The 17,435-nt window shown below is 39.6% G+C and overlaps 1 protein-coding gene across 1 annotated transcript; it reads right to left on the bottom strand.

Moving 5' to 3' along the window:
• Positions 1-884: 884 nt before the first annotated feature.
• LOC110608150 (diacylglycerol kinase theta) lies at positions 885-2,270 on the bottom strand. Its single transcript, XM_021747357.2, has 2 exons — positions 1,717-2,270; positions 885-1,634 (listed from the first exon to the last, which is right to left on the bottom strand). Exons 1-2 carry the CDS (start codon positions 2,090-2,092, stop codon positions 1,144-1,146), a joined length of 867 nt encoding a protein of 288 aa, XP_021603049.1. The 5' UTR covers positions 2,093-2,270; the 3' UTR covers positions 885-1,143.
• Positions 2,271-17,435: the final 15,165 nt, after the last annotated feature.

The raw sequence follows: 17,435 nt of genomic DNA, 5'->3' as shown, positions 1-17,435 counted from the left end.
AAATAAGATTATGGATAGTATTACAATCTAATTCTTATTAGATCATGTATAATAAAATCTAGTCAATTGAAATGAGTTCTTCTAAGTATTAATTAAAGGTTTGAAAATAGTTGTTACGTCATTGAGCCTTATATTTTATATATTATCCCCTTTCGATATTAATGAGAATGAAATCTGAAGGAAAAAACTTTAATTGACTTATTCGATAAGAACAACTCACGAAATCATGTTTATAGGACGAACAGTTGTCAAAGAATTCCAGAGAAGAGCAGTCAAGAAAGGGTGGGCAATCAAACACGAGATTCAATAGACATTTTATAAACCTAACTTCTAGGGACAACTCTCGGATAAAGTAGATGGCTCGATAAAATTTCTAAGAAGAAATGGTGGAAAAAGGCCTTTGAAATGATGGAAGGAACAAAATATGTTCACTATCTATTTCACATTATTCATTTTGAAAGAATAAAATTTAATGAGTTTTTATAAAATTATAATATTTTATTTTTTAAAAAATAAAAATTTTATAAATTAAAAAAATAGGTTTTTATTTTAAATAAAAATAAATTAAATTAAATTTTTTTAAATTTTTTGATTTCGAAAAAGGTAAATGAAATTCAACCAGTAAAATAGCATAACCATGAGACGCTTGTTTTCTTTTTGGGGAGGATTGCGGTGTGTGCGCTGGGAGGGATAAAGCACAGCGAGATCGAGAAATTCAACGTTATATTTACGAAATAGCATTGGGGACACAAATTAGGCCTATATTACCTGGTGTATGTGCACTTTCTTTATATAAAATGAGAATTCAAGACTAATATTTGAGTATCTCATGCTTTATTTTTTCGGTACACATGAATATGTTTTGTAATTTATCTGTAAGAACATAGAGTTAATAAATAATTAATTTATGGATAAGTATGATATATCAATATACAATACAATTTGATACAGTAATATTAATATACCTGCAATTGGCAAATACACAATGGCCTACTCAGTAATCACACAACATATTTCTGGCACCCTGAACGTGCACATCCATCATCCACCAACATCTGGAATCCCATTAATATATGCTTTTTTTTTTTTAAATCCAATCTTGCATATATATCAGCCTGTTAAAGCTAGCTAGCAGTTTATATATTATTCAATCGGAGGTCTTCTAGGGCGCCTTCCCCTAGCAACACTTTGAATGAAAGCTTCCCCGACGCCTTCTCCAAGTCCCTCGATAAGCCCTCCGATGAATTCGATGATTACCTGAGAGGCAAGCCGAGCTGCAGTTCCCAGCATGCTGGGCTTCTCAACGCCCTTAATGCCGTTGGCTTGAAGGCCATTTACCATATTCTTTGCACATACTGCGTGCAGATGGTACTCACAAACCGTGCAACGATAGACTCGGCCTGATCTCTTGGCTCTGTTGCATTCTCCACATAGAAGACCAGGTTCCCCATTTGGTAAACTAATGGCAGATGGCAGGATTCTTAGTGGGTGAGGATGCACTGAAATGTTAATTTCACTGGACAGCATAGCACAGCAAGGATGCATCTGATAACTACAGGCGCTGCATCTGAAAGTGTAACCTTTTGTAGCCTTCCCACAAACATCACACTTTGATTTTAAAATACCTCCTTTAACTGAAACACCAAAATAATAATAGGTATAAGCGATGCGATCATGATCCAACTACGCAGCTATTTACTCAACTATAAAATTCACCTGGTTTTGAAGAGAATAAGAGTTGGTGGTGCAGGTGGAGAGGATGGGCCTTCACTTGTTGAGGGACCAACCCGCAGAACTCGTGTAACTGAAAATCGCATTGTTGGCAAGTGAACCTCTTGCCTGAGCCGTACTCCTTGCATCCTGCGCAGGTGAAGAGGTCGGGCAGGTCAACCTTGTACAAGCCGTGTTGGTGGTGAAGGAAAAGAAATACTTCTTCTCCCAGGACCAGGTGAGGAGAGGTAGGTAATTCAAGCGTACAAGGACTTTTAGGAAGATGTGCTTGCGGTTGAGGTTGAGGAGGAGGGTTTGGGAATTGCATTGGAGACTTTTTCAGGGGAAATGAAGTGATCTTCGTCAATGGCCTGTTGATCATAATGGCTTGGCTTGTGAGAATAGCTAGCTATTTTGATTAGACTTGTTGCAAATTGCACCACACAAGGAGAATATTTATTTTGCTAGAAAGTTAGGCAATATTGAACATTTGCAGTCCATGAAGAAAAGAGGATGATGCTACTCACTCACATAGATATATTGCATTGATTGCATGTGTGCTTTTCACTGTTTGATAGAAAAGAAATAAAGAACCCCGCACCCACCCACCCCCCCCCCCAAAAAAAAAAAAAAAAAAAAAAAAACATAAACGAGACTTTATTAAACAGGATGAACATATGAGGGTATATGATTTTTTTTTTTTAATTTAATTTTTTGGGTACTATATTCTTGATTGATTGATCAGCAGAAACTACAAAGACCATTTACACTTGCTAACATGATATTAGCAGCATATATTTATGTACACTCTCACATGATTACGATTATAGTGTAATCACATGTATTGCACATATGGGAAAGGGAAGAAGTAGATTAACATTAATTACGATTTAAAAATTGAAAGGCACTGAGATACTATTAGAAAATAGGAAAAAAGCAAATGAAAAATTTAGCATGTCCCTTGAAGGCAAGCACGAGAATCCACAGATAGGGCCCCCAGAAACAGTTTCGATTCCTTGCAGGCGTAAAAAAACGGATGCCCATTGCAGCAAAGTCAAGGTTTCCTTTAGCTTTAGTGCATGCAAATGATACGTAACATGCTTTTTAGGTTTTTCCCACTAAATTTCCCTGCCTTTACAGAGCCCCGAATCAGAATACCCCAACAGAGCCCTAATATTCGATTCTAAAGTAGAAACGAAGAAAACTTGGCAGCCTTTCTCTCTCTTTTTCTCCTTATACGAAATTGAAAATAATAATTATACGTGCCCAGATTCACTAGAGAAAGGGATGCGCACTGAACTGCTCGCAATTTCTTGCTTATTGGTTGCAGAGCATCTTTGGACATGAACAGTCTACTGATGCCACCAATTATTAGTTAACAAATGATTCCACTTGGAGACCAAGTAAAACACAGACGAAACCAGAAAACATAAGAATTTGCATATTCGGGGGTATGCTATTTTAGGGTATATCATCCGTCTTTAAGTTTGGATCGCTGTCACCGCACTCAAATTCTTCAAACCATAAGTAAAAGATCAAATCATGCATGATTTAATCAGGGCGTCATGGAAGTCGCAAAATCAGCTCATTCCATTCATCATCCAGTCCAACAATGGACTTGTAATGGTCTCCAATACTCAGGTTATTCTCCTCAATTTTAGTTCTCATCAAGCGCTTGTATTAAAGCCCTTACCCTCAAATTCAGCCCCAGAAAAGAACAAAAAGGCCTAGCTAACTTCCAAAAAATGCAGGCTTTTAGTCCAAATGTGTTATTTTTTAGAAAATTATTTTTTAGAAATTAATTTAATTAGATTAGAGTTAGGAAGTTGTTTTCTTTTTATTGAGAGAAGAAAAACTCTTTAACTTATTGAAAAGTAAAAAAAAACATTGAATTATCCAACCTCCTATGCATAACTTGCATCTGATCTGGCCCTACAGCCACGCCCCCACTACTACCTCCTTAATCTTTTCAAGTGCTTCCTCATCGCCTATTATCTCCCCATTACCTCACCCGTCACTGACCCAAACATACGACAACTCTGCTGCTCTCTTTGTTTAGATTGGAGCGTACCACGGTGGCATTCCTGAAGCTATTTAGTGAAACAAATAGTTATATCTAGTTCAACACTGAAACCTGTAGGGTGTGCATTATTTAACTTTATAATTCAATCAAACTGATAAAATTTAGTTATTTTAACAGATATAAATTTGGTTCAGTGCAATTATTAATTAATAATTTTTTAAAAAATTTGATTTTTGGTTACTGTTAATTTAATACTTAAACTAACAGAAATAATTGAAATTTTATTAAATAATATATTTAATTATTATGTTATTAATAAAACATTACTTATAATTTTGTTTTTATAAATTTATTTATTATTATTGATTGTATAATATTATTTTTCTAAATAAGTTATATTTATTAAAAATTATTATTATAATTAATAATTAAAAATAATTATTTTCGGTTAATTCAATTGTAATTGAACGTATATTTGGGTTAATATTTTATGAGTCATAAAATTTTAATTAGTTATAATTTCAGTGTACCTTGATACCAAATACTCACCTCTAAATTTTCTTGTAGGGATTTACTGCAAATTTTTCAAAGTCCTGCAATATTTTCACAATCATCATGCATTCTCATTAAATTTTCTTAACTCATACTTATAATCATCCATTAATTCAGTTAGAATCAAGGGGCAAGTGTATTGATGAATGTCCAGTTGCCAAGATTGAATTTATTGAAAATATCCTTACTGCAATCAGCTTGAACTGTTAGTGTCTAATCACAGGAGGGGTTTTTCACTTTCACATTATCCTTATGGACTGATTCATACTCTTTTTCCATGAATACTTGGTGTTTATCACTTTCATTAGCCACCATTTCCTTGCAATTGAAATTACAAACAAAGGATGAAAATTTCTTTTTTGTTTCTTTTCATAATTTCTATCATTCACTCCTATATTTTTATCTGTCTCATGTTTTCTCTCACAATAATCACACATAAAACTTAGAACTTTTTATATTAGAATTTTCTTCATCAATTTTACCATCAGTTTTTTCTTCCAAAGTAAATTTCCTTTTTGGGTATCTTGTAAATCTCTCCAAAAAGGTTTCATAGACAATTATCCAGACTAGATAATTCTATTTACCAAGCTAACACCAAAATAAATCACACTTGGAAATCATTTCAAAAATTTTACTCACCTTATTACCATTACAACCTTGAACCAATCTCAGTTTCTTCATTCATGGAAAAAGATAAACTAATTGGAGAATTTAGCTTACAGAGAGGATAAGCAATCCAAGCACATATCTCATTGTTCAACTAGTTTTCAATGATTTGAGAATTATCTAAATTTAAAAATTTTTCATGGCATGAGCTTCACAAACGAGATCTATAAGAATTTCTCAAGGCTATCTTCCATAAGGGCTTCATCGTTGTCTTCTCTGTTGCCCAATCCTCACACTCTAGTAAACACAGATTTAGCGAAACCTGCACACACTTACTTGATTACACTCATGGATGCCACTTTTGCTCTAAATCTCTGGCCCTTCACTAGCTTCACTAGCCTTGACAATACCTTTCTCAACTGCTTCACCTATGACTTCCCACCACAATCGCAGAGAGCAAACATGACAATACTATGATAAAGGACTTTTTAGACTCCGTTAGGAGTTTTAACCAATATCGTTTGGTTAAGACGAAATAAGAGAAAAGATAGATTAGAAGACAAAAAATCTTATTGAAATTCAACAAAGATTGAAAAGTGAGTTTCTAATAGCCAAAGGAGGCTATTTATAATAAAAACAAAACTTTAATATGCAAAATTATGAAAATACCCAAAATATCCAAAAAAATAATTAAAATGCAAAATTAACCCCCTAAAAGATGGAATTTTTATATCGAACTTTGTGACCAGACCTATGACTCTTGTCACACTTTTAAAAGTTGTGCGTTTCGAAATTCTCTTTTCGAAAAGCTATCGTGAATCTCTATTGGACGTCGGTAGCAAAAGTTAGGTCCGATCCAAGTCTACCGTAAAGTCCAAGGCTAGTTACTCCATGTCATTCCCACTTGTAAAGAACTCGACCTCGAGTTGTCATCAGTAGGGTAGTACTAAAATAGATCTGCCACATTAAACGTCTTGAAAATTTTCATCATCTCATGTGGAAGGTCAAGAACATAGGCATTGTCATTGGTCTTCTGAATGATCCAGAATTGACCCATCTTCTTAGCGTTAAGCTTTTTCTGTCCTCCACCACGCTCCTTGCGTGAATACACCATAACTTGGTCACCGATATTGAAGGACTTGAAACGCCTATGTTTATCAGCTGTAACTTTATATTTGTCATTGGCTTCTGTAAGGCATTGTTATACCTGTTTGAAAACATGCACGTGCTGCTTTGCCAAGTTGCTTGCTGCAATACTGTTGTGAGAACCTGTGGGAAGGGCAATAAGATCAACTGTATGCGCTAAGATTTTCCTATACACAATAGCAAACGGTGACATCTTTGTGGAGTTGTAGACAACACTGTTGTAAGCAAATTTTGCGGGCAAGAGCAAGATTCCAAGCAGTTTTCTTGTTACTGTAAATGTAGCGCAAAAGATTGCCAAGTGTGCGGTTCACCACTTCAGTTTGTCCATCAGTTTGGGGATGGATAGCATTGCTGTATCGGAGTTCAGTTCCAAAACGCTTCCATAAAGTCACCCAGAAATGTGCAAGAAACTTCACATCTCTGTCAGAAGTAATGGTCTTAGGGACGCCATGTAAGCGAACAACCTATTGGAAAAACAATCTTGCCACATGAGAAGCATCATTAGTTTTCTTGCAATGAATAAAATGCGCCATTTTGGAGAACCTGTCAACAACAACAAAAATGGAATCAAATCCACGTTGAGTACGTGGAAGACCAAGAACAAAATCCATAGACAAGTCCTCCCAAGGATGTGCTGGAATAGGCAATGAAGTGTATAAGCCTATATTCTGCGAATGTCCTTTCTGAGTTTGATAAATTGGGCACTTCTGGACCATTCGACTTGTATCCCTTTTTAATTGTGGCTAGTAAAAATGCTCCTCTAGCCCAACAGTAGTCTTGTCACGCCTTAAATGACCACTCAAACCTCCTCCATAAACCTCCCGAATCAGCTTTTCCCTCAAAGAAGATCGAGGAATGCAGAACATGTTCTCCTTAAAAAGAAAACCATCATGTATCAAGAACCCATCAGCAGGCTGGTGAGCCTGGAATCTAGCCCATATATTAGCAGAGTCATCATCTGTAGCATACAAATCCTTCAGAAATTCAAAATCTACAACCTCCTGATTAACTGTAATCAACAAAGCAGCCCTCCTACTCAAAGTATCTGCCACCTTATTACTATGGTCAGCCTTATGTTTTATGACATAATTAAAGGCTCTAAAATAAGCTGCTCATCGAGCATGCATCTTCTTCACATGTTTTTGAGTTTTAAAGTGGATCAAAGATTAATGATCTGTGTGAATAATAAACTCTCGCCCATCAGATATTGCTCCCAAGTTTTAAAAGCCCGAAATACTGTATATAGCTTCTACTCATAAGTAGACCACTTCTTCCTAACTTCATTCAGTTTCTCAATAAAAAAGGCAATAGGCCTTTTAGACTGGGACAACACTCCACCAATCCCAACTCTACAAGCATCACATTCAACCTCAAACAGTTTATCAAAATCGGGTAGAGCAAGAATAGGGGCAAAAGTAAGTTTATTTTTAATCTCTTCAAAGCTCTTGTCAGCTTCAGTCCATACAAATTTCTGCACTCTCTTTTCTTCAAGCAATCTGTGATAGGGGCAATGATGCTGCTGAAATTTCTGATAAACCGTCGATAGAAAGTAGCAAGGTCATGAAAGCTGTGAACTTCAGAAATAGTTTTAGGGATGGACCAATTCTGTATTGTTTCTACCTTCTTCTCATCAATATATATCCCTTCTGCACTAACAACGAACCCTAGGAACAAAACGCGCTTCGTTATATAAATGCACTTCTTAAGATTAATAATCAGCTCATTTTCTTGCAAGGCTATCATGACTTGACAGAGATGTTGTAAGTGTTCTTCTTTGCTGTGACTAAAGATCAAGATGTCATCAAAATAAACAACCACAAATTTGTGTAAGAAATAATGCAAAACTCGGTTCATGAGTCACATAAAAGTGCTGGGTGCATTCGTCAAACCAAAGGGCATAACCAGCCACTCATACAAGCCTTCCTTAATCTTAAAGGCGATATTTCATTCATCTCCCTCCTTGATCTAAACTTGGTGATTGATAGTGCTTGTCGAAGCCGTTAAAAATAAACCTATTAAACAATCAACAATTAACTTGCAGATAGTGGCAATAGGGTCGAACCACAGGGATTTGACACCAAAGATTTTTCTAATAATGACTAAGGCAAATAAATGACAAATAAATAAAAGAGGGGGGTTTTGTTTTGATGAATTAAATCTAGGAAGCAAGAGAAAGCAATAATTTAAATAAGTGAGAATATCAATGGGAAAGAGATTCTAGCTGAAGTGTGAGTCAATTTCAGTTTGTTCAGAATTGATCATTGATTATCTAAGACTCCTATTTTATTTCAATAAATTAGTTTTGGTTGTGGAAGACGCTTCTCACAACCAAATTCCTCCTTAGTTCTAGTTTGATTAGGAAACGTTCGCCAATCAAACACTAGTCAACAAGTTGCCAAGGAACGTCCTTGGGGCATTTAGCATCGAACAACTATTGACTGCATTAAGACTTAGAGAAACCCAATTCTATCCTTGCCAACCGCGTGGTCAAGTCTAGATTATGCACTGATTATATTTGTGTTCAAATAATATAAGCAATTACGGACTTAAATCATTTAAACAATTTATTACTCAAGTAATTTAAAAGCAATAGGCCCTTATTGATTCTAAAAGCAAAGTAACAATTATAGAAAAGATCAAGTTGCATAAATATTGAAGCAAATAAGAGTTTAACAATGGAGTATTAAATCTCCCAATTCATCACAAATCTGAATTTCCTCAACTTCAACTAGAAAGATTGGAGTTTAGCCACTCATGGTGAACAAAATACACAAAAGAAAGAAGAAAGAAAGAAAAGGACAGGCTGCTGTATTTTCTGCAGATTTTCGAAGATCAGATGCCCCATTGCTGGTTTGGATGCTGCCCTTTTATAGCTGGAGAATCTCAATTCCAATTTGATTAGGGTTTTGAAATCTTAATTTGATTTGGTCTTCTTTGTAGTCTTTGATTCCTCCTTGGATTTTGTATTTTGTTGTAGATGGAATTCTCTTGGTAGAAGGACATCCTTGTGGCTTTTGGATATGAGCTGGCAGTGTTTGAAGTGAATTTGGGCTTTTATTCTTTTTAAATTTGATTTTTCCCTTTTTCCCGCTCTGCTGTCAATTTCTACTGTCATTGTGATTGGGGCGGGTGATTTGGGCAAATCACTTGTCCCAATCGCTTTTTGTGAGTCTGTCTAGTTTTTCTGTCTCTGCAAGTGATTTGCCCAGTCTCTGCGAATGATTTGGCCAAATCACTCTGACCCAATCACTTTTTCAGCCTTTTTCTGCACTTTTTCTCCAATTTTCCAATTTTTTCCTTTTCTGTAAAAACAAGATAAAAACCATAAATTAAGCTGAAAAATGTGTAAATAAGCAATGATAAAGATAATAAAAATGTGGCTAATTTATGCTTGATCAAATACCCCCACACCTAGCTTTTTGTTTGTCCTTAAGCAACAAACAACTTAGTCAATCAAGCCCCTTTTTCTTTTGAGCCTAAGTACCACTTAATTAGCCTCCCTAGACTCCCAAATTGAAGTATTACAGTATGGAGTACATTCACCAAGGTTGTTCTCTCTTTTCCTTGTTTCCCCTCACCTACTATGGTCAAAAGAAAGGTTTTTGATTCCATCATGCTTATTCTCTTTGTATAAGCTCAATGCAACCTCTAAGAGTGACTTGCCCTTCTTTTTAATCACACTTTTTATTCAGCACTTTATTTATTCTTGCCTGAAAAAGTCACTAACCTTTTTACGTGAAGGTGCATATTGGTGATACCCACCCCCGGTTACTCAGTTAGTCATTTGTTCAAGTGGCTACTAGCTCTGTTCATAGCTTATTTGGCCATAGGAACAGGTTTTATGATTTGTGCTGGTTTTTATTTTTCTTTTCTTTTTCATAATAGTTTGGGCAAATCAGCTCATAGGGAGTTATACCAACTTTTTATTTGCATGTGTTTATGTTTTTATTTCCCTTGACCATAGTAAATTTAGAGATTTAATTCAAGAAAAGAACTTCCTAAGTGAAGGTAGCATACTATAATTAATTCAATTTAGGCTTAAAGGGGTGGAAAATCAATGGGGTCATGAGATAGGTAGCTCTTTTAACCTTGTTATCTATGCTGAGTAGAGCAAAAGCTAAGACAAAATTCTATATGTGTGTGCAAAAAGTGAAAAAATGTGTGAAAAAAAATTTTTTTGGTGTATGTTATAGGGTAAAAAGATGCAAAAAGAAACAAAAAGAAAGCAAAAGATAATAAAATCAATGCAAAAATAACCTAACAGTACCCCCACACCTACTGCAAACATTGTCCTCAATGTGTAAATATATATATAAAAAAAAATTAAGAAGGAAAGGGAAAGGAACTTCCTAGCCTGTGGGTGATCTGGGCAGGTGATTTGGGCAAATCACCCGGCCAAATCACTGCCTGTCCTGGTCTGGAGTGTAATACCCAGCTAGACTCTGGTATCGGGATTCCTACCGTCCGGTGGAATCTTGGATGTCGAAGGCCTCTAGAAGGGTAAGAACCATGTTTTATAAAATGTTTTAATGTATTTTAATGTTTTAAGCATGAAAGAAAATGAGTTTTTGCATGAAAATAGCATTGGAGGAAACTCAGGTTCGGCCGCCGAACCCCTAGTTCGGCCGCCGAACATACATGCACTTCGGGAGTGCTTTAGGCCCCCGAAGGCATAAGTGAGGGAAGTCCAGGTTCGGCCGCCGAACCTCAAGTTCGGCCACCGAACATGGCATGCATGCGGAGGCACGTTCGGCCCCCGAACGTGGCCTGGCCAGCCACTATAAAAGGGTCCTTTAGCCGAAAACGGGCGAGCTTTTTCCCCATTTTTGGCCAAGGTGAGCTCTCCGCCGTCCCTCACCAATCTTTGATGTTTTCCTCTAGATCTTTCAAGATTTTCACTTGTTTTAACTTTGTTTTGAAGATTTGAGCTTTTGAGCAAAGTTTTGGAGCTTGGAGGTTCAAGAACCCAATCTCTCCCACCTCCGAGTTTTAGGTCGTCTCTCTCACGATCTTCAAGAGGTAAGAGCCGATCTTAAGCTCATTGCATGTTTAAAGTAAGTTTTAAGTAGATCTATGGGTTAGAATGCATGTTTAGGATATGGTTATGTTTATGGGTATAAATGTATGTTCATGAGCAATGTGGATGCTTGATGTGTTGTAGATGGGGTTTATGATGGTTTGAGGCCCCTAGGAACATGTATGCTTGTGTTAATATGTTTTATAGTTCTGCTCACTGGGCTTTTAGCTCACCCCTCTCCCTTTACCCCCAGGCTTGCAGGTACAGGATAGAAGAGGAGGTCGGTTAGAGTAAAGCTTGTTTATGTACTAGATAGAATGTGGACATGACAAATCATAGAACGATGTAATGTAAAAGTACAGTTTAGATATGTAATGAGATGATGTTTATGAATGTTAGAGGTGTGCTTGACCATATATTGTTGTTATCCCTTTTAATACATGATCTTAGAGATTTTTTATGATGTTTATGTAAACCAACTCAGTATATGTTATGTCACCCATTTGGGGGCACTGATGAGATCCCACAGAGGGATCAATGTTATGTTAATGTATATGCACAGGTTGAGTTTGGTTGATGTATATGGAAAGAAAAGTTTTAATTTTTATGTATGTTGTTGATCATGTATGGGATTATACAGGTTTGCAGGTTCCATGTCAGGCTTGTTACGGGTCCCGGCGGCCTTAAGTCGATCTGGATCCTAGCGCCGGTAGCGGTCCGATTTTCGGGTCGTTACAGAATGGTATCAGAGCCCTAGGTTCATATGGTCGGACCTAGAAGTGTCGGGCTCATAGTTGTGTTAGAAGGTCAAGCACAATAGGAAAGATCATGTCCACTAGGATGGATAGGATGTGGAGTCCTGTCTTGTATGATGATGTGAAATGCCATGATAATATGCATATGCATTAATGATATGCTTTGATATGTGATGTATGTGATGCGGGTTCATGTGTGCCCACATGAACCATATGATGCTAATGTTTGCTTGTGATGTGTACTGTTTTTTCAGAAAACAAGATGAGAGGAACTCGTTGATCTGCAAGATTGACTGGAGTACCACCTGAGGATGAGGGCACGAGCGCCCGTCCTCTAGCATTGCCTAGGGCAATGTCTAGTATGTAATACCCGGCTAGAATCCGGCATCGGGATTCCTGCCTTCCGGCGGAATCTAGGGTGTTGGATCTCTCTAGAAGGGTAGAATGTGTTTTCTAAAATTTTTTCACATGATTTCATGGTTTTAAATGAAAATGAATTGAGTTTTGAAGAGAAGAAGGCCAAGGAGGAAGAACCCAGGTTCGGCCGCCGAAGGTGAAGTTCGGCCGCCGAACATGAGATGGTTTCGGATGGACTTTTGGCTTCCGAAAGTTGAGTTGGGCAGAAACCAGGTTCGGCTGCCGAACCTCAAGTTCGGCCGCCGAACATGGGGGACTTTAGGGTGCTGGTTTGGCCGCCGAATGTGGCTCAGCCGGTCGCCTATAAAAGGCCTCAGACCGAAAATGGGCGAGTTTTCTCCCCATTCTCGTGCCCAGGTGAGTTCATGTCCTCCCTTGGTCGATTTCACGTTTTCCTTCATCTTCTATGGTTTTTATGAGTTTCATTCTTGGTTTTGAAAAGTTTTAAGCTTGGATCACGGATTTGGAGCTTGGAGACCCCGGAGCTAGTTTCCTCCACATCTCCAAGGTTCGGGTCACACCAACCCTAGATCTCCAAGAGGTTAGTGTAGATCCTTGCTTTTCCTTATGTTTAATGAAGTTTTAAGTAAGTTTTATAGAGTTTGATGGTTGAGTTTGGGTAGAAATGCATGTTTAAGGTTTATGTGGGTTTTATACCCAATGTATGTTATGTGATGTTTGTGTTGAGGAGTTTATGTTAGTTTATGCTCCTTTATGCTTGTGGGAGTGAGTATGCATGATTGGGAGAGAGTATGTGAGGATTTGGGTATATTTGAGTTTGGTTTTTGGCTTGGCAGAATCGGACCTGTCGTCCAGAGGGGACCAGGTTCGGCCGCCGAAAGGAGTTTCGGCCGCCGAACCTGCATGGGAGGCAGTCTTTAGGCTGCCGAACGTGCCCCCGAAGGAGGGACTTTCGTTTCTGTCCAGGGGTTTCGGCCGCCGAACCTGCCGCCGAACTTACCCGAGTTTCGTCTCTGGAAGGGACCTTCGGCCGCCGAAGGTGCCGCCGAAAGTGCCCTGTCCAGCCGTTTCTTGGGTGTTTCCTATGCATGTTTTAGTGATGTTTAGAGGGGTTTTTGGGGGTATGTTTATGAGTTGTTTAGAGTATGTTTGGCACCTCATTCGAGTCCACCTGTGTAGGATCGGACCCGAGGGACCGAGGAGGCCAGTAAGTGCTAGCAGTTGCAGAGTCTGTCAGCGTCTGCCAGGAGGTGAGTAGAACTAACTTAATCTTTTATTTTATGAAATATAATGCCTAAAGCATGTTCATGCATCATGATTATATGTAGTAGGCTGTTTGCACTAGTTCACGAATGTGGCGCATTGCATTATTTGATGTTGTTTTCAGGAGGTTTGGACCAAGGCAACTTCAATAGCCCATATCTGTCATTGAGTCTTGGGTAAGTCCTTCGAGAGCCGGACAAGTACATGTAGGAAAGTCCTTGTGAGCTCTCTGTGGACTGGGCACCCTGTCATGTATGTTACAGGCCTATGCGAGCTCCTTTGAGGGAGCCGGGCACCGACAGAGGGATTTTTGAAGTCATGTCCGATCCTTGAGAGTAAAGGATGCTAGCAAAAAGGAACTCTCTAAAAACATTCCGTGGGGAATAGCATGAGCCCCGAGACGGACCAGAGACAGTTATGTGATTTCTTTGTGTTATGACGCATTTCATGAGAGCATGTAATTAATGAACTGTTTTCTATGTTTCTACTCACTGGGCTTTTTAGCTCACCCCTCTCCCCTAACCCCAGTGTTACAGGTTCGAGGCTGATCGGGAAGTCTCAAGAGTAAAGGTTAAGCTTATGTAATAGTTTTAGGTTAGCACTTTTAGTGTGGACATGTATTATTAATGATTTGTAAGAGAATATAATGTAAAGTAGAGCAGAGTTATGTTCATGGATTAGTACTGTGCTTGGCCCTGAGACTTGGTTAGTCCCTGTTTAATACATGATGTATGTTATGCTAGATGTTGAGTTATGTCTGAACTAATCTTGTGGTATGTGTTGTTTACCACGTTATGTTATGGATGAGGACCCTAGTAGAGGTATGATGTTTGTGGTTTGATGCATGCACAGGTTAGGTTCTAGTTTTTGGATGTAATACCAGTTTGATGTATGTTATGTTGACCCAGCTAGAGTTGTGATGAGGGCTCTAGTAGGGGGGGTTCCTTTATGTTTTCAGTTATGTCGCATACAGGTCAGGCTCGATATTTACATCATATGTTTCAGTTTTTATGTTAAAGTTTTGTTCATGTATGGGATTTGACCAGGTGATAGGAGGTATGTTTGGCTTGCTACGGGTCCCGGCGGCCTTAAGCCGATCTGGATCCTAGCGCCGGTGGCGGTTCGGGCCGTTACAGAGGGGTATCGGTTTCCGGGCTGTTACAGAGTGGTATCAGAGCTTTGGGCCTCATAAGTACGGTGTGTTGAGCAAAGATGCTCAAGGATTAGAGATATCCCACATCGGAAAGAGGTTGGTTTAGATGTCATAGAAGGGCAAGCACAATAAGAAAGATTCAGAGTAAGATCATGTCCACTAGGATCGGATGAGGAGTCCCGTCTTGTTTGATGATGTGTAATGCCATGTGTGGTGCATGTGCATTTATGTTTGTATTATGGATGTTGATAGTCCCTTAGCTACGAAATGGCATAATATGTACTGATATGAGATGAGCTGAGAGACCAGGTATGGCCTTTGGCACAGTTGGTCAAGGCATGTTCTGCTATGTTGTAGACTATAGGTGACAGGTTCATCCATGATATATATATTGCATGAGAGGTCATGTGTTTGTCACATGGACCATATGATATGATGCATGCTATGTGTTATGATGCCATGCTATGTGATGTGATGCTTATGTGTACCGGTGCGCTTGTTGTGTTTTCAGAAGAGCTGAAGATGCAAGGTGCTAGTCGATCTGTGGAGTCAGATCCGTCTGAGTAGGAAGGTACGGAGACCTTTCCTCCCGTTCTGCCAGGAGTACAGTCAGGTATAGTTGGCAGTGGGGAAACATCAAGAGACCCTGGAAGGTCTGTTGATGTCAGCAGAGAAGGAATGGTGCAGAGGAGGGACATAGGTGTGCAAGTGAATATGGATGAGGACTGCATGGGAGAGTCTAAGGATTCTGAGAGTTCAAGTTCAAGGGAAGTTGATCCCTCCATGCTGAGTACAGCCGCCAAGAGAGGTAGAAGGGGGAGAAGAACCCCTAAGCAATGGGGCAGAACTAGGAAGGGTAGGTTGTGGAAGAGGTTTAGGCTAGATGCTGAAGATGGTTCGAGTTCTGGTCGAGACACTACAAGATGTATGAGGTGCGGAGGGCAGCACAAGGGAGTCTGCCGTTATGGGACAACAGCTTGTTATAGGTGCGGACAGGAGGGACACATAGCACGTGAGTGTCCTACTGCACCCAGGATGGTACGGTCCCAGCGGTTAACTCCAAGAAATGTGGCTCAGACCAGTGGGCAAGGAAGGGGAGCAGACACATCGAACACGGTGACGCCAGGTACGCTCACTTTTGAATGTTCTGATGTGTGTGTTTTTATGAACCCTAGTGTTTTTCTCTTTCTTTAGTTCTCTAGGAGCCGTCGAGAGGTTGAGTTGATAGCTTCTGGGCTAGAGTGTTCTCTTTGGGTCAGTGGACTCGAGTGTGATTCATCTGGGGCAGAGTCAGTCTGCCGGTTCAGTTCTGTGACGGTTGTTGGTAGATGCCTTCCACCCGAATTTGAGGTCTTAGATTTGACTGTCTGGACGTCAGTTTAGGGTTGGACTGGGTTTTTCTACTCGTAGTGCTATCTTGGTCTGCAGAGACAGGGTAGTCAGGTTCATAGAACAGGATGGGTCAAGGGTTTTCTGCTGAGGGAACACAGTAGGGATGCCTAGAGGTCTGATGTCAGCCTATCAGGTTCGTAGGGTACATAGGAAGGGTTGTCAGAGGGTTCTAGCTCTTGTTTGAGAGTTTAGCCGTCAGGTCAGGGAACCAGCCTCAGTGTTAGTTGTTAGAGAGAGTTCTTAGATGTCTTCCCAGGCGAGTTGTCAGGTTTACCATCTATCAGGGAGTTAGAGTTTGGTATAGGAGTGGTGTCTGGACACAGAACCATTTCTTTCCCTCCCTCTAGGATGGCGCCTGCATAGAGAGAGGTAGCAGTAGAGTAGAGGCGAGACTTGGTAGACAAGGGATTTTATCCGACCTAGTACCTCACTCTGGAGTGTTCCAGTGTTTTTGTGGGAAACGAAGGATGAATCCTTGAGACCTTGTAACGACTGTAAGCAGTTGACTGAGGTCACTACCAAGAGCAGGTATTCCCATGCAGGATGGATGATCTATTGGGACAGCTAGTAGGAGCTGTTTGTTTTTCCAAGATAGATCTGAAATTCGGGTACTACCTGTGAGAGTTAGAGTTAGTTTGGGTTAGCAGTGAGAAGAAGCCAGTTAGTAAAGATGAGAAGAGAAGAGAAGAGTAAGGATCAGAGTAGCGCAGTGGAAGCGTTGAGTTTCAGAGGAAGTTGGGTATTGCTAGAGGTATCTCCTATTGGAAGAGTGTTCTTAGGAGAACCGAGGATTTTGACTCTGGCAGTGCCGTGTCTCTCTTTTAGGAGAGAGGTTTTTAGGTTTTGCTTGCTTGATCGCTTGCTTGTTTATGTATGATTGATGCTATGTTTCAGATGCCTGTTTGTTTGTGGAACATTCGGGGATGAATGTTCTTGAAGAGGGGAAGAATGTAATACCCGGCTAGAATCCGGCATCGGGATTCCTGCCTTCCGGCGGAATCTAGGGTGTTGGATCTTTCTAGAAGGGTAGAATGTGTTTTCTAAAATTTTTTCACATGATTTCATGGTTTTAAATGAAAATGAATTGAGTTTTGAAGAGAAGAAGGCCAAGGAGGAAGAACCCAGGTTCGGCCGCCGAAGGTGAAGTTCGGCCGCCGAACATGAGATGGTTTCGGATGGACTTTTGGCTTCCGAAAGTTGAGTTGGGCAGAAACCAGGTTCGGCTGCCGAACCTCAAGTTCGGCCGCCGAACATGGGGGACTTTAGGGTGCTGGTTTGGCCGCCGAATGTGGCTCAGCCGGTCGCCTATAAAAGGCCTCAGATCGAAAATGGGCGAGTTTTCTCCCCATTCTCGTGCCCAGGTGAGTTCATGTCCTCCCTTGGTCGATTTCACGTTTTCCTTCATCTTCTATGGTTTTTATGAGTTTCATTCTTGGTTTT

Source organism: Manihot esculenta, chromosome 18 (genome assembly GCF_001659605.2).
Source record: "Manihot esculenta cultivar AM560-2 chromosome 18, M.esculenta_v8, whole genome shotgun sequence".
NCBI lineage: Eukaryota > Viridiplantae > Streptophyta > Magnoliopsida > Malpighiales > Euphorbiaceae > Manihot > Manihot esculenta.
Note: the sequence above shows the minus strand (reverse complement) of the source record. Positions and strands in the feature narration are given on the sequence as shown.